Source organism: Temnothorax nylanderi, unplaced genomic scaffold (assembly GCF_030848795.1).
Source record: "Temnothorax nylanderi isolate EJ_2023f unplaced genomic scaffold, tnyl_v1.0 TNYL_tig0762_pilon, whole genome shotgun sequence".
In the NCBI taxonomy this organism is placed as follows: Eukaryota; Metazoa; Arthropoda; class Insecta; order Hymenoptera; family Formicidae; genus Temnothorax; species Temnothorax nylanderi.
Genome location: NW_027249824.1, coordinates 15,046 through 38,838, shown reverse-complemented (window position 1 = coordinate 38,838; position 23,793 = coordinate 15,046). Strand labels below are relative to the sequence as shown.

General features: G+C 32.3%; 4 protein-coding genes across 15 annotated transcripts; 3 read left to right on the top strand and 1 right to left on the bottom strand.

Moving 5' to 3' along the window:
• Nucleotides 1-614: 614 nt before the first annotated feature.
• Nucleotides 615-1,279, top strand: LOC139785245 (uncharacterized). Its single transcript, XM_071724429.1, has 2 exons — nt 615-767; nt 827-1,279. Exons 1-2 carry the CDS (start codon nt 615-617, stop codon nt 1,277-1,279), a joined length of 606 nt encoding a protein of 201 aa, XP_071580530.1.
• A 1,808-nt stretch (nt 1,280-3,087) lies between these two features.
• Nucleotides 3,088-12,500, top strand: LOC139785244 (2-aminoadipate transaminase-like). 12 transcript variants are annotated; one of them, XM_071724418.1, is made up of 10 exons: nt 3,372-3,472; nt 3,672-3,747; nt 4,563-4,581; nt 5,524-5,705; nt 6,387-6,663; nt 7,547-7,708; nt 8,287-8,539; nt 8,756-8,870; nt 9,093-9,201; nt 9,377-12,500. In XM_071724418.1, exons 4-10 carry the CDS (start codon nt 5,544-5,546, stop codon nt 9,616-9,618), a joined length of 1,320 nt encoding a protein of 439 aa, XP_071580519.1. In that variant the 5' UTR covers nt 3,372-3,472; nt 3,672-3,747; nt 4,563-4,581; nt 5,524-5,543; the 3' UTR covers nt 9,619-12,500. The 12 variants fall into 12 exon arrangements, with proteins under 12 accessions (XP_071580525.1, XP_071580524.1, XP_071580523.1 ...); XM_071724420.1 differs by having other exon boundaries at nt 3,430-3,446; XM_071724423.1 differs by lacking the exon at nt 3,672-3,747 and having other exon boundaries at nt 3,364-3,446.
• Nucleotides 12,501-17,610: 5,110 nt separating this feature from the next.
• LOC139785242 (uncharacterized) lies at nt 17,611-19,463 on the top strand. The gene is made up of 3 exons (XM_071724413.1): nt 17,611-17,769; nt 17,865-18,543; nt 18,638-19,463. The coding sequence occupies exons 2-3, from the start codon at nt 17,920-17,922 to the stop codon at nt 19,337-19,339; spliced, it is 1,326 nt and encodes a 441-aa protein (XP_071580514.1). The 5' UTR covers nt 17,611-17,769; nt 17,865-17,919; the 3' UTR covers nt 19,340-19,463.
• LOC139785243 (uncharacterized) lies at nt 19,454-22,025 on the bottom strand. The gene is made up of 7 exons (XM_071724414.1): nt 21,864-22,025; nt 21,518-21,644; nt 21,278-21,442; nt 20,985-21,174; nt 20,562-20,878; nt 20,442-20,489; nt 19,454-20,338 (listed from the first exon to the last, which is right to left on the bottom strand). The coding sequence occupies exons 1-7, from the start codon at nt 21,876-21,878 to the stop codon at nt 20,070-20,072; spliced, it is 1,131 nt and encodes a 376-aa protein (XP_071580515.1). The 5' UTR covers nt 21,879-22,025; the 3' UTR covers nt 19,454-20,069.
• Between the last annotated feature and the right edge of the window lie 1,768 nt (nt 22,026-23,793).

Here is a 23,793-nt window from a genome sequence, read left to right as displayed (position 1 = left end):
GGAAAAATCAGCAGATATAAAGCACGTCTAGTAGCTAAAGGTTTCAATCAAGTCATGGGAATTGACTATGAAGAAACTTTTTCCCCCGTAGTAAGAAGTTCTACATTACGTTCTTTAATTGCATTAGCCGTTGAACGTGGAATGGACATGGATCATCTTGATGTGGATACAGCCTTTTTAAATGGAGAGTTGGAAGAACAAATATACATGGAACAACCAGAAGGATTTAAGGTACCAGGACAAGAGGATAAAGTATGCTTACTCAACAAATCTATTTACGGTTTAAAGCAAGCCTCACGTGCATGGAACAAAAAGGTTCACGCTGTGTTAGAAGAATTAGGATACAAGCAGTCAAGTCATGAACCTTGCGTGTACTTTAAAGTTAATGGAGACAAAATAATAATAGTGGGAGTTTATGTGGATGACTTCTTCATCGTTTCAAATGATTCAAGAGAAAATCGAAACTAAAAAACCAACTCAAGAGTAAATTTAAAATAAAAGACTTAGGTGAAGTCAAACAATTTTTGGGACTCTCAATTGAAAGAAATAAGAAGACAGGCGAAGTATTCATTCATCAGAAGCAGTACATAACGGAGATCCTAAAGAAGTTCGGAATGATTGAAAGCAAACCAGTTGCAACTCCAGTCGATCTTGGCATGAAAGGAGCTGAAGATACTAGTAAGAAGATTACAGATGTTCCTTATCAAAATGTTATAGGATCACTTATGTATCTAGCGGTAAATACCAGACCAGATCTCGCTTTTATAGTAAGTTTCCTCAGTCAATACACGTTGAACATACTGAAATGAAATGGAAAATGCTGAAGAGAGTACTTCGTTACTTGAATAATACCAAGAACTTGGGTATAATGTTTAAACAACCTACAGGAGAAAGTATAGTAGGATTTGTAGATGCGGATTACGCAAATGATCAAGAAGAAGGAAAGTCGTATACAGGCTACGTATTTAAATATGGAGGTGGACCGATCTCCTGGGAAAGTAAAAAACAAAGATGTACTTCAATGTCATCAACGGAATCAGAATATGTGGCTATGTCGGAAGCAGCTAAGGAAGCAGTTCATCTGCAAGGATTCTTCACAGAATTATTAGGAGAAAAGAAGACTATTCTCATTTACAATGACAACCAAAGTGCTCAAAAATTGGCTCACAACCCCGTTTTTCACAAACGAGTCAAGCACATTAAGCCAAAGTATCATTTATTAGAGAGCAAGTGCAAGAAGGTAATATTGCCATCGAGTACATGTGTACGGAAGATATGATTGCTGATGTGCTTACTAAAGGTCTTGGACGACTTAAACACCAAAATTGTTTGATAGGTATAGGCATGAAAAATGCTACATAGAATATAGAAGTATAGATGTCAGATGTATCAACACAGTTTTAATTTCATAAATATATTTTTGTTATTACAGCCTTTTTTCCATCAAAGAATATAAGAGTTAATTTCGATATTTTTATATATCGTTAGATGTCCTTCGATTAAGGGGGAGTGTTGTAACTAGATTGTAATCTTAACGCCATCTATCGTCTTTACGTAAACATAAGTCGTACATCATCAAGAGCTAGAGAGAATTCCGCTAGAATTCATACTTATGATGCTTTTACAGCAAAGATATGTAAATTATTGCTGCAAACTGTTTGCAGCAACAATATGTAAATTATTTCCATCAATAACATATAAACTGTACACCACTGGAATCTCCGAGCATAAACTAGACATTGCTGGAAAAATGTGATAAATATTGAATAAACCGTTGCTTGAAGCAAATTCAATATTGTTGCTGAGCATTTGCGGACGCAGGTTTACGTGTTATTTGCGCAAACGCTCGTCACGAGTTTACAAACATATTTCATACATATGACAGACGTTTTGCTGTCTGGGACACAGTATAAGTAAGAACAGTAGACACACTTCGTGGCAACTATCCGCCATGTTGTTGATCGTGCGATCACGCTTTATTTTATATGATATTATTATCTTTTTATCTTATCCATAAACGTCTATGATCTTATCTTAATATCTCATACTCAGTTACCATACAGTTACCATGACAATCGTCATGTTAATATGTTATTAATTGTGCAAATCGCCATATTTATTTCCAACTTCTTAACAGAGTGTACCTACTGTTCTTACTTATACTGTGTCTGGGACATGTTGACTGTCAATGCTTCAAACAACAAACTTATTCTTAGGCTAATAAAGAATTTTTCACACACACACACACACACACACACACACACACACACACACACACACACACACGCGCGCGCGCGCGCGCGCGCGCACACATACATACATACATACTTCCGGACATTTTTTACTAATATGATTTCTCGACATTTTGGAACATTCTAAACCTATTTCCATCAAAATCTCGAAAAAAATTTTTTTCACCATCACAAAGCTTCCTCTATGAGGAAGCAAAAGTTAAATTAATACAAATTTAGTCTCCTCAACAATAACATGTCTTGATATAGAACAAATCTTAATAGAAGATAGCAAAAAAATTTTGTTAACAGTGAACCACTTCCATATCTTAATTTTCACATTAGGTAATGTATTTAAAAATACGGGAGTTAAAATAATAAATTAATGCTGACCGTCACGTTTCCGTTATTAGTTGTGTAATGTTGTCAAAGAGAGAAGTTTCATTGTTAATCCAAAAGTTTTAAGCTTTTTTTCATGAATCAATCTTTTAGAAGATATGTGATAATTCATAAGCTAATAATAGTTGATAACGATAACGACAATGAATAGAAGGGGAAAATAATTTCTGCATTTATTCACAATATTATTATAAGCAAAAATATAGGACACTTTGAAGAAACTTATTCAAATCTATCGAAATTGATATATCATTATCTATTCAATTTAATATCTCGATATTCATATCATATTGCTGATACATGAAGAAGACATGCATTCAATGTAGTTTGATGCTGATGCAAAATGCACGTGCACGAAACTGTACGGAATTGTACGGAAAGGCACGAGAATATATTAGTCATAAGCACAGGCTATACTAACTGAACTGCTCACTGTGATTATTTCACATGTGATAAAAAGAGATAGAAGTGAAACCGAGCCGCCATTACATGTGTCATGATGCACATGATGCGCACTGTCCGTGAGTGTATCACGTGATCTAAATCACCGAATAATGACTGATTTATATATGTGTGAGTATATGACACAGGAAATGGTGTCCCTTATCTTTAGCATAAAAAATGGCGGCGAAGTAAGCATTCTAATTAGTATATAGAAGTCAGGTCATGAGGAATGTCTCTCACGACATCTACATTCTTCACGTTCGTTAGTCTCTCATGAGCAATCGCGTGACACGGATATTCGTGCCTGAAATATTCTTAGTACACATTTTCACGTTCATAATCTCAGTCTTCCTTCAACGTAACTGATAAAACGTACTGATAAAACGTACTGATAAAATGTACTGTGTATTTTTGTTTAATTGATAAAGACTGCATTCCGATATTTACTGTCAGCAACTGTCAGTACTGTCAGCAGCTGTCAGAACTGAAAATCTATATATAGTATACGTGACGTAAAATATAGAAAAATATAGATTTTCAGTACTGACAGTGAATCGAGATGCAGCCTTTAATCAAATCAAATTAAATTAAATCAAGTTCAACAAATTACATAAAGAAGTTCAGTGTCCGTGCACAGTGTATTACAGAAGTGAACATATTCAATACTTTTAAAGTATACAATTTTGCAGTTCTAAACTTTTTTACACTAAAAAGTATTCACACGTAATGTCCAGTATTCACCTTAAAGTATTCACCTTAAAGTATTCACCTTAAAAGACCTTAGAACTATCATACTCCATGAGCCATTTATTTCCATAAAAGATTTATAATATTCACATTACCTTTATGATAAATATCTATAGAAAATCCATTATAAAAAAGTAGAGATATTTACTATATATGTATAGACAGAATTACATATCTAAACTCATATAATTGATCAAAAATCAAGTTTTGTGTATTATTTAAATTCTTAAGTAAACTTTGATATATTAAAAAAATTATGTAATTATATTTTTTGTCATAATTTTAATTGGACGAAAAAAATTAATTATAAATTAAAATAAAACTTTAATTTATAAAATTTTAAGTATGATATTTTCCAAAAATATTCGTCAAAGTAATTTGTTGCTAATTAATTAAAAATGGTGAAAAATTATATGTGGATTATAATTTGTATTAATATAATTAATATATAATTAATATTGTCAATCAGAATTATTAAAGTAATGTTCAGTGTTGGAAAATATTATTATTAATCAACATACTATCAATCTACATAAATATAATCAATATTGATATATTTTGTAATATACATATACTAGTATTTTACAGTTTATATTTACAGTATTTGATATTGTGTTAATTTTTCTTATTGCGGACATAAACATATTTTATTTATTCCTTTACATACAATGTAACGGACTGCATACTAGAAATAAAAATTTATTTTTTATTATATAAAATAAATTTCTTATGCTTAATTAGGACCATCATACATACACGAGTAAGTAAAATATTATATATTTAATAACTTTTAATTAATGGCTTTTCTTAGCTTTTGTCAATAAGTGGACAGTCATAGAAAATCTCTAGTTAATGTCATATTAGTTATTCATCAGAGCTCTATGAAATATCCATGTAGCTTCATATAAACTTCGAAACTTATTTACGCCTAGTAATTAATAATTAATCAAATATAAATCAAATAAAAGTACGAAATACAGGCCTATAGACACTCAGTAGACATCCATGGGAAAGTTACATTAACGATTAATAAAAGTTTTGAATTTCCATGATATCTACTAAACATTTATTAGAGGCTTTATAGATCTGAATACTTATTGTTAATAATACTAGTAACTACGATTGTGATACAAGATATATATTGCCTACTCATATTTCATTTTTCTATCTGAATGATGCAATGCGTTATCTCTGTAAAGTTGCTGATTAATTGCTCCAAACAATCTACTTATATTTATATTTTTAAAAAATGTCAAATTATAGCTGAATGAATGAAAGAGTTTGGTATGAGAGAATTTGTCTATAATACGTAGACTTAAATAAAAAACTTTTTATATAATAATTTACGCAATAAAAAATTTACGCATTTACATAACAATTACATGTTTTATTGAAATATTTTTCAAAAAAGAACTTACTTATTCCTTTTGCATTATCGCAGTGCATAATATTGATATATATAGAATCGATAAATTATACTGATTTTTATTGTTTTTTATGATTTAAATATTGATTATATTAAATATTACGTTAAATAGTATAAACAATGATTAAAAATATTCATAACTGTGATCAAAAAATTAATTTTGTCCGAATTGTAATTTGTAAACTACTTATATGTATATACATTTTATTTGTAAAATAAAATAATTTCTGGTAATAGCCTACGCAATGTAAAGTTTATTTATAAAAATTAAAACAGATTACACAACTTGAACTGACATGGATATTGTTCATGATCCACATTTGAGACACTTGTTCGATGGTGACCCAATATTTAATGTCTACAATCAGGAAGCTGTAAACTTGTCAGTCGGAGCACCTGGTCCTGACTTATTAAAACATTGTGCAGAAATGCTGAATAGATCCACGCGACATAGACTGGTAAAAATGAAGTATTTTAATATTGCATATTTATCTTTGCGTTTGACAGACAAAATATACTTGAACAATCAATACATATTCTCAATAACTTTTTGTATCTTTCTAAATTATTAAGTATCTTTAAAAACAATTTATTATCATAATGATATTTAAAAATAAGTTATTATTAGTCAAATAAAATTATTTTTATTTTTACTTTGTACTTTGTGCATATGTCCGTTGCATTTGTTAAATCGCGCAAGTAATAATGTGACTACAACTAATATTAATAATTATTTATTATTATGACTTATAAAAAATGGAGTCATAAAAGTTAAAAAAATTACTTCTATAAGTAAAAAATATCTATATATTATAATTTTTTTCAGAATCAGATAGCAGATTCAATTATATTCATTCAAGTTGAAGTGCAATTAAAGCTAATTGTATTTATCAAATATTTTGATAAAAGCAAATCTCATGCAAATATTTAACAAAGACAGTTTTAAATATTTTTTAAGTTAAGATTAAAATGTAACGATGATACTTAAATAGTTAATGAAAATTTTATGAAGATAAATAAACATTTTAATATTTGTTGCTTGCATTTATGGAATATTTCATAACCTATTTCAGAAAAAAATCCTAAAATATTTATTGATACTTTGCAATCCATATTGATGAAAATAAATGTTGCCTTAGGAAGAAGAAGAAAAGGAAGGGAAATATTATCTCTTTCAATATGGTATCACAGCGGGTCTTTGGGAATGTCGCGATGAGTTAGCCAAGTTTTTAAGCAAACGGTATGGCCATTCCGTGATGAGAGAGCATCTAATATTGACATGCGGAGCATCGCACGGTCTTCAACTATTATTAAATACCATACTCTCACCGAATGGAATTATCTTTGTAGAGGAAGTTACTTATATGATTGCTCTTGATGCTTTTAAACAATTTCCATTAATGCGAATAGTTACAGGTAGATGATACCTACTATAAATTTGTTATATATTTGTAAAACAAACAAAATAATGTCTAATGCCCGTTTTCACCAACGTCGTTTAACTTTAACCTTAGTTTAACTCACTCTTTGTCTAACAGTCTCCCTTATGCCCATTTCTACCAATGTAGCATTAACTTTATTTATATAGATTAATCGCGGTTTAACTTACTAAGTATCTTTTTCTAAAGCCCCTTGCACAATAGGCGATAGCGATAGCGATAGCGACAGCGACAAAGTTGCCGACAAAGGTATAGCTTTGTCGGCAACCTTGTCGCTGTCGCTATCGCTATCGCTATCGCCTATTGTACAAGGGGCTTAACTCTTAGAACTAGGAAAAGATGACAGGTAAGTTAAACCAAGATTACAATTAACCTGCGTTGATAGAAATGGACATTAGAAACAGACGAAGAGTAAGTTAAACTAAGGTTAAAGTTAAACGACGTTGGTGAAAACGGACATTAATGTATTAAATTTATAAAAATAAAAAAGAATATAAAAACTATATAGTAAAAATGTATATACATATAGTAAAAACATATATACTATATAGTAATTAAAATAAGATATAATGTATCAAATGTATGGCTGAGTTTCTAAATTCATTGCCAGCGCTGAAAATCTATACGTTACATGTATATAGACTTCCAACGCTGGAAATCTATAGTACACGTAACGTATACTATAGATTTTCAACGCTGGCAATAAATTTAGAAACTCAGCCCATATGTATATAATCCTATATATATAGATATAAAAATATAAATAACATAAATATGTTTTTATAACATTAGACATTTTATTAAAAATTATATGTAAAAATGTTAACTAAAGTGTCTATTATTGTCTTTATTTCATATAGTGCCAATGAAGGATGATGCAGTAGATCTAGATGCACTTGAAAAAATAATAATTGAAGAGAAGACAAAAGGCAACTTTCTTTTAAACAATCAGAAAATATTCTGGGCGATGTTTTATACAATACCAATTTTTCATAATCCAACCGGAATGACATTGTCACCTGGTAATTTAAATATTGCTGTAAATGTATATTTTAAATTGTCGTAACCATACAATCCACTGTATTCTGTGTCAGAACAATTTGCGATTTCATTATCTACATTTTTTCAACCAATATACTTATATATATATGTATATATATATATATATATATATATATATATATAAGTATATATGTACTTTAAATTTTTGTACTTTAAAAGAACAAAATTCTATAATCAAAAGTGTTCAAAATCTAAAGTTCAAAAATCTAAAGTACATATATACTTAAAAGAGTAAAATATATAAAGTAAATATACCAATGCCTGGACACGTACCTATGTCTCAACATTTTTATCATTTTAATCCTTAAATAAGTTATAACGTGAATTAAAATCAAAGAATCAAAGATAAAAATATTTTTCTTGTATTATATTTTTATCTTTGATTTTAATTCACATTGTACTTATTTAAGAACTAAATTATTTTAGAAACTAAAATGATAAAGGTGTCCAGACATAGGTCTTAAGTGTCCCGTCATTGGTACCTTACTTCTTGAGATACATTAACATAGATTATTTTGTCAATTTTATTTCTCGGTAGATCAATGCAAGCGTTTAGTAGAGATTGCACAAAACAATTCCATAGTGGTAGTCTGCGATGATGTGTACAATTTGCTTTATTATGGGCAAGGATCTCCGCCACGACGTTTATTTTCTTACGATGATCCAAAAGAACCAAATTATAAAGGAGGAAACATTGTATCAAATTGTTCGTTCTCTAAAATCTTTTCACCAGCGATTCGCTTTGGATGGATTGAATGCAGTCCGCGTATTGTGAACATTGTGAAAACATCGTAAGAGATCTTATTTTCTTTTTCTTAAAAAAAAAACTGTTAATAAAAAATTGTAAATTATGTGAAATTATTTAATGTGTCAACGATTTACAAAAAAGTCTAAATAAAGTTAATTACTGAATATTAGTGCGTTATATGGATTGACGAAAATCTTGTGACTTATTATTGTAACTGTCTTAATGCATGTCTTTTAACATATTTTTAATTTTTTTTTAGGGGCATAATGTGCAGTGGTGGTGGAGTTAATCATTATGTTTCCGGAGTAATTGCAAGTTTGCTTCATGAAAATCTCGAAAATGAGTATCTGGATAAGATTATAAAGATCTACAAGGTACGTTACATCATCTCTGTACTATAAATATTTTTATGCTTCAAAAATATCATTAATTTAACAGTGATTATCGTACAGCAAATCTTTAATAGGTATTTAATTATAAAAATAGATTATGTATGCTCTCTATAATTTATTATAATACGAAAATTGTTCTTATATATTTTTAAACTATTATATAAAAAGTAAATAAAAATAAAATAAATAAAAATCAACTTACAGGAACGATTAAATATCCTTTGTAAGACACTGGATCAATTTCTGCCAAACTGTTGTTGTTCATATCAACGACCAGGAGGTGGTTATTTCGTCTGGATCCATCTTCCGTCAGGTATAACGAATCTTTTTCCCATACAATTCCTGTAATACAGTATAACTGAGTAAATTCGAATATAAAATTTTAAAATAATTATATATTACAATTTTAATATTGTATTCTTTTTTAATTATATTTTTTAATTATATTTTTATTTACTTCATTTTTTGTAAATTATCTTTTTTTAAAGATATAGATGCTACCAAATTCATCAAATGGTGTCAACGGGAATATAAAGTATCAGCGATACCAGGTGCTCGATTTTCATATAAGGGTGAAGCAAAGAATTTTTTACGTATAAGTATAGGCTTTCATACGAAAGAAGTTTTGGAAACTGCGACACAAACTTTATGCAAGGCGCTTTTGATGTATATGAGACATGATGTTAATTGTAAAAAGGATATTATAAATAAGAATGATTCAAAGACATAAGCAAAATTGTTTAACCAGATCAGGATTTAGAAAATAGAATAAAATATGTACAAAAAATACGTACATGTACAGTAGTTCTAGACTATTATCTACTTCGTATCTTATAAATAAAATAAAGAAAAGAAAAAGTATTACATATAACATAGAAGTATTTATAATTATAAATATTATGTATATGTGATAATACATATACGTATATATATATATGTATATATATATATATATATATATATATATATATATGAAGTGTACAAGGAAAAAAACGATCAATGTCCATCCAAAGTAATTTAAAAAAAAACACAATTTTAAGTTTCAAGACATCTTAGGAAACTATTTCAAAAGGTACTGGCAGTGGATATCGGAATGCAGTTACTTAATGTTTACATCGTATGTTGGATTGATGGTTCTTCGCCACAAGTGTGTGAACTATGTTTTTCCCCTGTACCCTTCACATGTATATTTGTTATCATGTCTTTTGTTTCTTTCCCGTGCGAGGCGCAAGACGGATGAAAAGGGGGAGACGGGAGAGTAAGTGTCTGAGCAGAACAGCTGACTTATAATTTTAAGACAGTGTTTTATGCTTTAAATCTTTGTTTTTAGCAACGCACAATACTGTCTTATGTCTCAAGTCTTAAACGAGTGTACAAAGTGTCAACATTGTAAGACTTGAGACATAAAACAGTATTGTGCGTTGCTAAAAACAAAGATTTAAAGCATAAAACACTGTCTTAAAATTATAAGTCAGCTATTCTGCTCAGGCCCTAAGGACGACGGGTCTCTCGAGCTGTCTCGAGCTGATCCCTCGCACGATTCGAAAGCCACACCTTCAATAAATAATTGAGCGCCAGACGCGCACTCCTCGCGTCCACTAATTTCCAGAATTCGCGAGAATCTAGATGCAAAACCACGATAGCCAATTTAGTTGGTCGTGCGAGGGGCCAGCTCGACCTAACAAAGGCAAACGTGAAATAGAAATAAACAGGAGATAGAATTAAACGTGAAAAGGCAGTAAACGTGCGACAGAATCAAACATGAAATATACACTGAGAAAAAAAATCGTTGATTCAAAGAAATATTATTTGATTCAACTAAATGCAGCGGTCACGGGCTGTCAAGCTAACATTTGTTAATTTAAAAAATATTATATTTAAATAGATTCAATAGTATTATTTGTATGAAAAGAAATATTTAGTTTCCTTAACGGTAATTTATTATGCTGAAATATAAATATTGTCAAGTATACAAATTCATCAATTTCATTCAATAGTAACGTGTTTGATTCAATGGTAAATTTAGTTTGTCTAACAAGATAATAAATTTGTACAAATACAGATACATTCCAGTGAATTCTATATAACGTTATATGAAGTTTTTATTTCGTTAACTGTCACGAATAATTAATTAAAGGGAAGAAATATTTGTTTCACCTGAACATATAACATTTTAATCAGATTATTTTTAATATTGAAGAAGCAGTATATTTTGTTCATTGTCACCAATATTAATTTCAATGAAAAAAGCATTTATTCTTTCCAATGTAACATTTGATACTTACAATCAAATATATTGTTCTTTAAATCAGGAATATAGTCCAAATAAAACTGCATATATTCGCGTTGTACACAGAGAAAAAGGATTCTTTGGATTTAATAAATTTTATTGTCGAAACAAACTAATGTTTCGATTAATGATTACGATTGTTTGATTTTTAAAAGAATATATATATTCGTCTTAAATAAAAAAATTGTTTAAAACAAAAGACATATTCTTTATCGCTTTAATGATACTATTGTTTCATTTAAACAATATCTATGCTTCATAAAAAATGTCTTAAATATTTATTTATTATTTATTTATTTATATATGTAGCAGTCGGTCGACTGCCACATATATAAATAAATAAATAATAAATAATTGTCATATCTTCATCACTCGAGTGGCCGTGTGATGGATGATGTGTACAACTGCGAGTGATAGACGCTTTCGCCGTGGGGCCTTATATACGGTCTCTGGTCGAATTTGACTTACGAGTTTAGCAGCCGCCTAGCGGTGAAAACGCTTATCACATTCATTGTAACAAAATAATATATTATTTGGTTGGGAGATATTACTTCAAATAATAGTGTCTTTTCCATTAAATAATAGGGTTTTCTTGAATAAGTTACTCGTTATTATTCATCTAAAGAAGAACAAATTGAATGAAAAAAATATATAATTACATCAAGTATTCTAATTGATTTGTTCTACTGCACTATACTCTAGATTTGATCAATCATATGTTTCTGTAGAGCATATGACATGATTAAATTAATGGTTAAAGTATTTCGTTTAACCAAACTTGTTAACTAAATATTATGCTCATTCAACAAAACTGCTTATTAAGATCATAAAAACAGTTTTCTCTATGCCAATATATTTACTTTAATTAAATAGTTACGTCTTTTTAAAGCGACTAAATATTTTATGTATTTACATGACAAGGATTATCCATTTCACAAAACTATTTATTTGACATACATATACTAATATAAAAATGCAGAGTAAAGATAAAAACATTGTCAGTTCAAATAAGTTACTCGTTATTATTCATCTAAAGAAGAACAAATTGCATGAAAAAAATATATAATTACACCAAGTATTCTATTCGATTTGTTCTACTGCACTATACTCTAGATTTGATCAATTATATGTTTCTGCAGAGCATATGACATGATTAAATTAATAGTTAAAGTATTTCGTTTAATCAAACTTGTAACTAAATATTATGCTCATGCAACAAAATCTCTTATTAAAATGATGAAAATAGGTTTCTCTATGGTAATATATTTACTTCAATGAAATAGCTACGTCTTTTTAAAACAATTAAATATTTTATGTATTTACATGACAAGGATTATCCATTTCACAGAATCATTTATTTAACATAAACATAAATAATGTTTAATCAACTAAACTTATCATCTGTAGAATTTATTTTATCTAACATTGTCACTTATTTCAATTGATTATAATTTCATTAGTACAATAAGGTTTATGATTAATTGAATTAAATAATTTAACAAAATGATCTTGTTATTTCAAATGACAAGAATTTCTTGATATTACTCACGTATATTTGATTTAAATATATTAATATTTGCATTAAACAAATTACTATCAACTAAACGAGTTTAGTCAAATTAACAACATTTTTTTCTCAGTGTACGATGCGGCGTCACGCTCGGCGCGCACGGAGTCGATCTCAAAAACCGCGATTACGCGAAAGGGATTCTGTCGCCAGTAAATTCTACAATTGCGTAAACGTAGGGTTGTAGGAGTAGGAGTAGTAGTATTCGTGAATCTTGTACAACGGATCAATAGTTGCTTTCCATTTACATCAAAACTCAGATAATTCTCACTTGTGATGTCATTCTGTCTTTATTATTCATGAATTGCCAAAAAGGATAGAACGACGTCACAAGTGAGAATTATCTGAGTTTTGATGTAAATGGAAAGCACCTAATCTACAATAGAGTAACGATACGTTGTAAACTTGATTAAAGCAACCAATCAGAGTGCAGTGTGTATTTCGAATGCACTCTGATTGGTTGGCTCTTACGTTCACATCTGGCGTAGTCGTGAAAGATGAAGTTCAACCATCTTCCACAACACGCTTTACAACCGCAGTACCGCTTTACAACCACGCCGTACAACACTCTTACAACTACTTACGACCACGTTTACGCAATTGTAGAATAGCCTTAACACGAACAGCGTACGTCACGACGACGTCCAACGAGGCGCACTAACGAATGGCGAATAATGCGCGATACTCGCGATAGCACTTATCACTACGCGATCACATGAATCCGCGGCAACACTCAACATAAAATAGGCGCAACAATGTTAAAGCAATTATACTCAAAATTCTTAACGCGAACGAGGGATATGGACGCCCACGCGAAACGCGACTCGCGATGTACTTAAAACGCGACAATTAAAGAAAGCAAGCTCACCGATCCGCTGATCCTGGCTTCTCGCCGCTGCTTTTCGTCCTTCTCGAAAGCCTCTCACAAAGATCGGGCTGGGGCTGGGACTTCTTGCCACACACACGCACGTCTACCCACGCCGAAGGACGAACTGGGACGAACCGGAAAAGATCGAGCGAACGCTGCTCGATACCGCGATACCGGATCGATGGTATACCTGCTCAGGGGTGCGCAAATCTTCTGCGCGTTATCGCGACCATCGCGACCGCCGACCAATTAGGGGCGAGTTCCGCGGATTCGTAAGCTCGCCACGGTCCCCGTCGCGCAGTGTCGTATACAGTCGGTCCTACGGAGGTGCTTCGCGAGCCCGCGCCTTCGCAATGGCATTTCGAAATTTTCGCCGAGCGCTCCGGACAGCCGGGCCTCACTTTTACCGACCGGAGCTCTCCCGGTGAACCTCTGGGATGATGACCTCGCCATTCCGGGTCCGGTCGGCGCCGTGGAGATCGGTCGGGGCATCTCATTTTCCTTGGCCGTGGAGGGCCCTGCGACAGTCTTCTCCGTCACCTGCCGATCACGCGCTATACGCGCGTTTCATCGCGCTCCCCTTCCGCTTAGCCTCCTGCGAGCTCCACGAAAGGCGCGAACAGGCCTCCCTCCTCCCTCTCGACTTCCTCAAACGATCAGCCCCTCGCCATCAGTTTTCTCTCCTCAAAATTCCTTAGATTCCAACGATGACGTCCTTGTAGAGATCCCAAAATTATATAAGAGAAAAGGAATCAAAAACGCAAATAAAATTATTAATTATAGGCCCCCTCCCCCCTGGAGATCTCGCGATTGCTCACATATAGATCACTTTATTCGTTTATACACTATATATAATAACATATAAATGATAGATATGCGAAATAGTAAATACTACCACAATAATAATAAATTTTTCATATTTGAATCTCCGTCGCCTTCTTTACAAATAGTTAGGGAGCTGGGTGCCAAAATTTCTATATGATTTGTTCATGTGGCAGACATTATTAATAGCGATAATTGTACCATAAGAAACATTAAGGACCGCGTCTGCCACCATGGTAGCGCTGCGTTGTCAATTGACAGCGCTTCGAATTTGTAAAAAAAAAAAAAGTGTGCAAGTAGAAACTTGCACATTGCTTCCTCATAGTTTTTAAGTGTGCAAGTAGAAACCTGCACATTGCTTCCTCATAGTTTTTAAGTGTGCAAGTAGAAACCTGCACATTGCTTCCTCATAGTTTTTAAGTGGGCAAGTAGAAACTTGCACATTGCTTCCTCATAATTTTTAAGTAATGCAAATTATAAATTTGAACGTTACGTCCTCACAATTTTTAAGTATGCAAATTATAAATTTGCACATTGCTTAATCAACATTTTATTTCGCTCATAAAGCTTCCTCTATGAGAAAGCCTGTTTTTTTTTTTTTTATAATTATTAGTAGATATTTATTAATTTGGCTTCCTCATAGAGAAAGCTTTATGAGCGAAATAAAATGTTGATTAAGCAATGTGCAAATTTATAATTTGCATACTTAAAAATCGTGAGAAAGTAATGTTCAAATTTATAATTTGCATTACTTAAAAATTATGAGGAAGCAATGTGCAAGTTTCTACTTGCCCACTTAAAAACTATGAGGAAGCAATGTGCAAGTTTCTACTTGCACACTTTTTTATTGTGATAAAGCTGTATTGCAACTAATATCTGTTATACTAATATCTGTTATACTCTTACAAAAATCAATTAAATAATTAATGTTTTTACTAAAATAATCCCTAGTAGTTGCAGATATATCTTATTTCCATTTTGTTCAATACCAACCTTCTTTTAATGGTACTCTATATAAAATTACATGTATAACTTATACATGTAACTTTTTAAGCAGAAATTGGTAACCCCTTCACCGATCCTCGCAAAATTCAAAACAACCTTCCTTTAATGATAATCTATAGGTATAAAATTACATATACATCTTATACACTTTTTAAGCAGAAATCGGTAATCCCTTCACCGATCCTTACCAAATTCAAAACAACCTTCCTTTAATAATCTATATAAAATTACATGTACATCTTATACACTTTTTAAGCAGAAATCGGTAATTTCTTCACCGATCCTCGCCAAATTCAAGAAAAAACTGAAGAATATAACAGAATTAGAAATAACCCAATATTTCAAAATTTGCGGAAGTTAAAGCTACCACAGACATTTCTCAAAAATTCAAAATTTTGTATAAAGAAAGAAACTTTTTACCGATTATCGCCAAATTCAATACTAACCTTCTTTTAATGATACTCTATATAAAATTACATGTATAACTTATGTAACTTTTTAAGCAAAAATTGGTAACTCCTTCACCGATCCTCGCCAAATTCAATACCTTCCTTAAATGATATTCTATCCATCAAATAACTTACACATTTTTTAAGCAGAAATCGGTAACCCTCTCATCGATCCTCGCAAAATTCAAAACAACCTTCCTTTAATTATACTCTATATAATTACATGTACAACCTTATACACTTTCTAAGCAGAAATCGGTAATCCCTTCACCGATCCTCGCCAAATTCAATAACAATCTTCCTTTAATGATACTCTATCCATCAAATAATAACTTACACATTTTCTAAGCAGAAATCGGTAACCCTTTTACCTCGCAAAATTCAAAACAACCTTCTTTTAATAATACTCTATATAAAATTACATGTACATCTTATACACTTTTTAAGCAGAAATCGGTAATCCCTTCACCGATCCTCGCCAAATTCACTAACAATCTTCCTTTAATGATACTCTATCCATCAAATAACTTAGGGTAGACCGAGGCGAATCGGATCAATATAAGTTTTAAGACAGTTTTCGTTAGTGTTTTTTTTTTCAAACGAGCTATTTTATCGTGCTAATTAGTAATCCGATTCGCCTCGGTCTACCTTATATATCTTTTAGGCAGAAATCGGTAACCTTTTCACCAATCTTTGCGAAATTCAAAACAACCTTCCTTTAATGATACGTTCTATATATAAGATTACATATATAACTTGTACACTTTTTAGGTAAAAATCGGTAACCCCTTCACCGATCATTGCCAAATTCAACACCAATCTACCTTTAATAATACTCTATCCATAAAAAAAATTAAGCTCGATATCTCAAAATTTGCAGAAATTAGGGCAATCATATAGATTTTTTTAGATAAAAATCGGTAACCCCTTCATTATTAGGAATTTTTGTTAATTCTATTATATTCTTCAGTTTTTTCTACCCCTATTTCATATATAATTCTTTAAAATTTGGTTAATCAGTTCTTGAGTTATAGAAATTTTGGTAAGTTTGGCTGTTTTTTTAAACAGAAATCGGTAACCTTTTTATTATTAGCAATTTTTATTAATTCTATTATATTTTTCAGTTTTTTCTACCCCTATTTCATATATAATTCGTTAAGATTTGGTTGATTAGTTCTGGAGTTATAAAAATTTCGGTAAATTTGGCACATACATACACACATACCGACATTTTTTTTAATGCGATATTTCGACGTTTTAGAACATAAGAAACACATTGGCATCGAAAACTAAAAAAACAATTTTCTCTTCGGTCTTTTCTACCCTTATTTCATATATAATTCATTAACATTTGGTTGATTAGATCTAGTTTTATATGCGATCAAAGGTCCATATACGAAGTTTATGAAAACAAAGCTTCCTCTATGAGGCTGCCTTCACATGCGGCGTAAGATGCGTACGCCAGCGTACGCGTAACCTGCGTATTCTAGTAATATGCCAAAACTTACGCCATTTAAAAAGTACCCAATTCACATGGAGCGTATTGCGTTAAATTTCGCGTAAAGCGTAACAATCCTGACCAATGACAGATCAGGCCTTCTGTTGTACAACAGAGCAGAAATACTAAAGTGATTTTCTATTGGTTGTTAATATTTAAGCGTATTGCTAAATACGCGCCATGTGATTGAGGTACTTTGCATGTACGAATGTGTGAAAGCGCAATATATGTAACGGTATGCACGGTGGGGTTAAGATTGCAATAAAGAATAGCATTCATAACCTATTGTCACTGGCAACGATTGCATTACTTGCAATCATTTGAGATCACTTGAGATCATTTGCGGATTTAAATTTTTTGTTGCCTACTGGAAATCCTGAAGGTAGGAAAGATTATTTTTTCTATTACTTTTGTCACATATACTTAGTCCCTCTGCTCTAAAAAAAACTAAATTTTTTATTTCTTAATCTTTATTAGGCTATAAGTATATTGGACGAACTCGTTTTTCGGGAGTTCATGGAATTCCTTGAATATGGATTCCAACATCTTATTAGCGATTATTGGCATACGATTGAAGAAGTGGAGAAAGGCGAAGCAAACGCTTCAACACCGGAAAATTAGAAAACCGAATATATTGAAACTCGTTGTACTATGGAGACTTCTAGTAGAGCGTGAAGAAAAAGAAAGCCGAAGAATATGGGTTCGCCCAATATTCACACAATTTCGAAGATATTTGCAAGGAGCAAGTGACAATCTGGTTAAAGAAATGGAGCTACAAGACCAGGAAATGTTTTACAATTACTGTAGAATGTCTACAGAAATGTTTGATCAGTTGCTGAGTATAGTTGGGCCTTTCCTTGAAAAACAGATTGTTGTTCGAGACCCAATACCGGCTCGCACACGGCTTCTGGTGTGTTTGCGTTACTTAGCCTCCGGTGACAGTATGGCCTCAATATCCTATGCATTTAGAATTGGAGTAAACACTGTTTCAAAAATTGTTTCTGAAACGTGCGAGGTATTGTGGAATTGTCTCCACGAATCTGTAATGCCACCAATGAACGAAGAGGATTGGTTGAGAATCGCGGAAGAATTTGAGAGAAAATGGAATTTCCCACATTGTATAGGTGCAATAGATGGCAAACACGTTGTGATTCAGGTGATTTCTTTTTTTCAGAATTTATTTGTTATTTGTTTATACTGAGAAGTGCTAGAAGATTAATCCGTGATAAACATTTCTGTTTGCTTTTCAGGCACCACCGCATAGCGGGTCGGTATATTATAACTACAAAGGGGCTCATAGTATTAGTTTGTTAGCAGTTTCGGATGCCAATTACTGCTTCACACTAGTCGACATTGGAGCCGAAGGTAGACAGAGTGATGGAGGTATCTTTGCGAACTCAAAGTTTGGTCAACGTTTTGAAAGAAATGAAATAAATTTGCCACAACCGAGTAAAATAGAACCTAGCGGACCCCCTTTACCATATGTGTTAGTGGCAGATGAGGCATTCGCACTGAAGCAGTATATGATGCGACCGTACCCTCGAAGTTACCGATTAACTCGTCAGAAAAAAATACTTAATTATCGTCTGAGTCGAGCGAGAAGAGTGATCGAAAGTGCATTTGGAATTCTGGCGGCACGATGGCGAATCTATCGGCGGCCAATAATCTCGTCCATTTCTACTGCAGTGAAAATTGTCCAAGCGACTACATGCTTACACAATTTTATAATCAAGAATGAAAACAAGTTGCAGAACTTCCAAAGGCGGTACACTCGAACTGGCACAGATGACGAAACCTCGATTGGCGGTGCATTGCAAGAAATTAACAATGCTGGCCAAGCTAACGCCCACACTCGACTTGCTTCCAGAATCCGGGACGATTTTGCGTCATACTTTGAACACGGCGGAGCAGTACCTTGGCAGTGGCAAAAAGTTCTTAACAATGATTTTTAATAATACACTTTGAATTTTTCTACATGAAAATGATAAGACTAAAACGTTAGCGAGTCCCAAGATAATTGTTACAGGCAATATATCTTGTATGTATAAATTTATTAATAAAAGAAGTTCAGTTCAATGCATATTTATTCAACGATTAACATTTTAAAATATACATTATATACTATTATACTTTATGCGTATACACTTATTATAATATACTGTATATATTCCCTTAACTAATATCACGCGTTTGTTTGTACTTTTACTTACAGTAACGTGACTACAAGCGAATATCACATTTTAAGTTAGGTAACGTACAATCACAATCTTTGGTTTACTTTAAGGAAAAACAATCTGTTTACAGATTAAATCACTAGCTTTACCGTGCTATGTATTTATAACACCCCGCAAAGATGTTTTCTCTAGAATAAAAAACTAAACATTACGCCAAAATATATAAAACTAAAAACATAACTAAAGTGTTTTGCACGATTACGTAATACTAAAATCTTATCATATTGAATGTTTTATCAGTTTTTCACTCTCTTTGACGATAAAATCAAATTTCATGAATGTATTAACAAAAAAAATCGTTTTGATCAACACGTAGGCACGAAAAAAATTATACGACTACGGACTATCTTACGCTTGTACATTGCACGGATTTTTTGGCACAAAATCTTTGATAAAAAAAAAAACACATTCAAAGGTGTTGGTTCGATGATGATGTGGAATGAGCGACTTATCGAACATTTTCAAACATGCCTTTTGAACAGTTACGTTGATCTCGATCGTCGGAATCTTGATTAAAGCAACGATCTTCCATTTCACCTAGCAATGTCAAAAACTGTATTTCTAGTCTGGCTCTGTTTCGATATGGCAGTTTTCGCATCCCTTCTCCCAAGCGGATAAGAAATCCGTCCAGCGGATCAATCGGTTGTGTTGCTGGCTCATTTCCGCCTCTTATGGCTTCTATCAAAGCTTCTTGAAAGGCAGCATCATTTTTTTTTTCTAAAACACGAACGCAAATACGTCAACGTACATTTTGACACTGAAAATGTTTCTTTATGACACACATTAATATGTAAGGAACTTAGGTAAAAAAAACTCATACTTTTTGCAACAGGCGGCTCATAAACGTCGATGGAGTTTTGTACTGATTCTACAAAGATATTAAAATGTTATTCGCGCGGTAATTAAAAAAACTAAGAGATGATAATATAAATGAACAAACGTTTCGATCCTGTGGTTCGTGGTCGTGTAGGCACTCTGTTTGTAGTTGATGTCAATGGAAAGTCTTTCGTTGGTGTCGGGGTTTGTAAAAGAACGTCGATGGAATCGAGCGCACGTGGAGAAGTATTTGTAGGTGTCGGCGTTCGTGAAGGAACATAGGGGAATGCATGTGTTTGTGGAGACTTGTTGATAGCTGAAGTTGAAATCTGAAGTGTCGTCGAAGACCCAGCTATGGCATCACTCTCGTATTGCTCGTTTTGTGTGTCAAGTGAAGTTACTACTTCACTTTCATTGGCATCTGTCAACGAACTCACTGTCCTGAAATACATATATTAATGAATGGGTCACACCTGTGACAAACTTTCTTTTATTTCTGACTAAATAAGAATGATAGTTATGTAAATATTAAAAAGTAAGAACTTACGGCCGTGTCTGCAATGAATCGTCAAGGAATCTCATAAGCTCGTAATATTGAAACCTTGACTTACAATTGGTATTAGCAACAGTAGCTGCCGATCCGCTGGGTATGTACGCTCGAACCTTCTTGCGGGCTTTTATGTAATTATCTCGTAAATATTTCCATCGAGCCTTAGCTTCTTCTGGACTGAGGGATCCTTAATAAATAATTTGATTTTAAAGCTCATTCTACTCATTTACATTTTAAAGCATTATATACAATAAAATAAAGAAAAGGCTTTCTACATGTGTAAAATATACCTCGTAGTATATTTGAAACTTCCATCCATAATGCATTTTTACGCAATATAGTTCTCTCTGAAGCAGGTACATGACGGAAGTCGTAAAGCCCACGCTTGCTTCTAACTGCTTCGATCAACAGCTCGTTTAAATTTTCTTTGCCAACAACCGTTGGATTGTTTTCGACTGTTAAATAATTATACTAATTAATTCATTTAATAGAACAAAATATACATAAAGAGTTATATACAGCAATCATACCTATTGTTACGACGTAGTTTTCGTCAATGTTGATGCGGTCTACTTCTTCGATGTAATTTTTGAAGCATTCGTGATCAGTGAAGTTTGTGGTAAACCTAAACAACCACCCGCAGTATCCACATTTGTGCTACATTAAAAAAAGGAAATATATAAGTCAAGATGTATATGCCGCAGCAGATTGCTAAAACTAGCCCAAACATGCAAATGACAGATTACCATAATTATCGAGCATAACCTTGAAATTATTTTGTCATACTGGCAAGCGATTACCGAATACTTCTAAGCATTGAATGGATTATTTTTAGAAACTTTATATAGAATTTGTTAGAAGAATTTGTTGACTTACCCGAATTTCATCCATTTCTTTATATTCGTCCAATCCGTCTGGTCACGAATGTTACTCTCGGCGATTGTCCGCAAACACACACACACACACACACACACACGTCACTTCATCAGTTACGCGAGAAATTGGATTTGGCATATCGGCAATAGCGTAAAACGCGTAAAATAACTAGGCAGATTTGCGTATGTTAGCTGAGATTATTTGATTGGCTGACGTGGTTTGGCGTAAGTTACGCGTACGCTGGCGTACGATCTTACGCCGCATGTGAAGGCAGCCTGAGGAAGCAAAAGGGGGTACTATATGATTTGTTCATGTCTGCCTCTGAGGCTAATGTTCAGAATCCTTCTGAAAACGAAGAAAATCGAAGAGGCAGACATCCAGGGCTCTGACTTTTGTAGTAATCAATTTTTCAAGTTTTTTTTATGATTTAAAAAAGTGTATATGAAGTGTACACTTGGCAGACCTGAATTGTTCGATTAAAGACAATGTGAAGGACCACAGAAAAATGGTCTGCCAGCATGTTGCCTCTGCGTTGTCAATTGACAGCGCTTCAAAAATATTAAAAAAAAAGGTGTGCTATATCATGTGTTCATGTCTGCCTCTTGGACTGATGTTTAGATTTCTTATAAAAAAGAACAAAATCGATGAGGCAGACATCCAGCCCTCTGATATTCCAAAGGCAGACCATTTGAATATATTTTTGAAAAACTCGACACTCGCGCCAAGCTACAAGTGCTTTTTTTTACTTTTTTATTACCTGTTGAGTTGAGTTAATAAAAATTACTAAACAAAATAATAATATTAAAACTATTAATAATAACAATAATCAGCCGTAATACCCGCTTTCCTTTGATTCTCCTTGAATTTCAAAAAATTGTACAGTTCAAAATCAGTGAGCAAAATGTCTGCCAAATTTTTTTCGTATTCAGGGAGTTATAATGAATCGAATGGACGCAACTAGAACCATGAGCAAATGACTTAATAGAGCTTTTTTTTTACATTTTTACAACAACGTACCGTGATAATCCAGAGCCCTGGATGTCTGCCTCATGGATTTTCTTCGTTTTCAGGATGATTTTGACCATCAGCCTCAGAGGCAGACATGAGCAAATGATTTAGTACCCATTTTTTTTTTACAATTTTGAAGCGCTGTAACGCAAAAACGCAGCAACGTAGGATCTTAATTGACTGGACCAAATCGATTCGTATTGATCTGAACTTTAATCCTTATCGATATGAAACATGAACAAATCATATACCGATTTGGCACCCAGCTCCCTAACTAAAATAGTATGTCTATTATATAAGTACAAGCTTAAATAAAAGTTTAAATTAATTATATTAAGTATTATGAATTAAACGATATATGGTATATAAATAAAATAAGATAATTTGAATATAATTTAGGAATATTCCTCTACTGGGGATGCAATTGTGATTTCCATATAATATTCGCAATGTAAAGAGTTCAGATATTATACTTATTTACAGATATTATTCTTAATTAAAAAACGTTCTTAATTGGTATAAATTGAATCATGTTCAATTTCTTCTTTAATTTCTATAATAATAAATTGTAATAAATCAAATAAATATTATATTGTCATTTCCTCACCGCAGATATCCTGATTCAGAATCTCAAAGAATATATACTATTTATAATATCAGATATGTATACTATTTATATCAGATATATATCAAAATGTGTGAAAAGATATGCCTTCCTTTTTCTCTTATTAATAATTAAGCTCTATTTAAGAAAGAACAACAAACATGTAAAATATATACTTTCGACTAGTTGTATAATTTCTTAATAAATGATTTTGATCTGAATACATAATTGTGAATAGGAAAATAATTATTACTTTGCTATGTAATACTATTTATATATTGGTGAGTTTGTAATAATAACTGATTTATTTAAACTTTA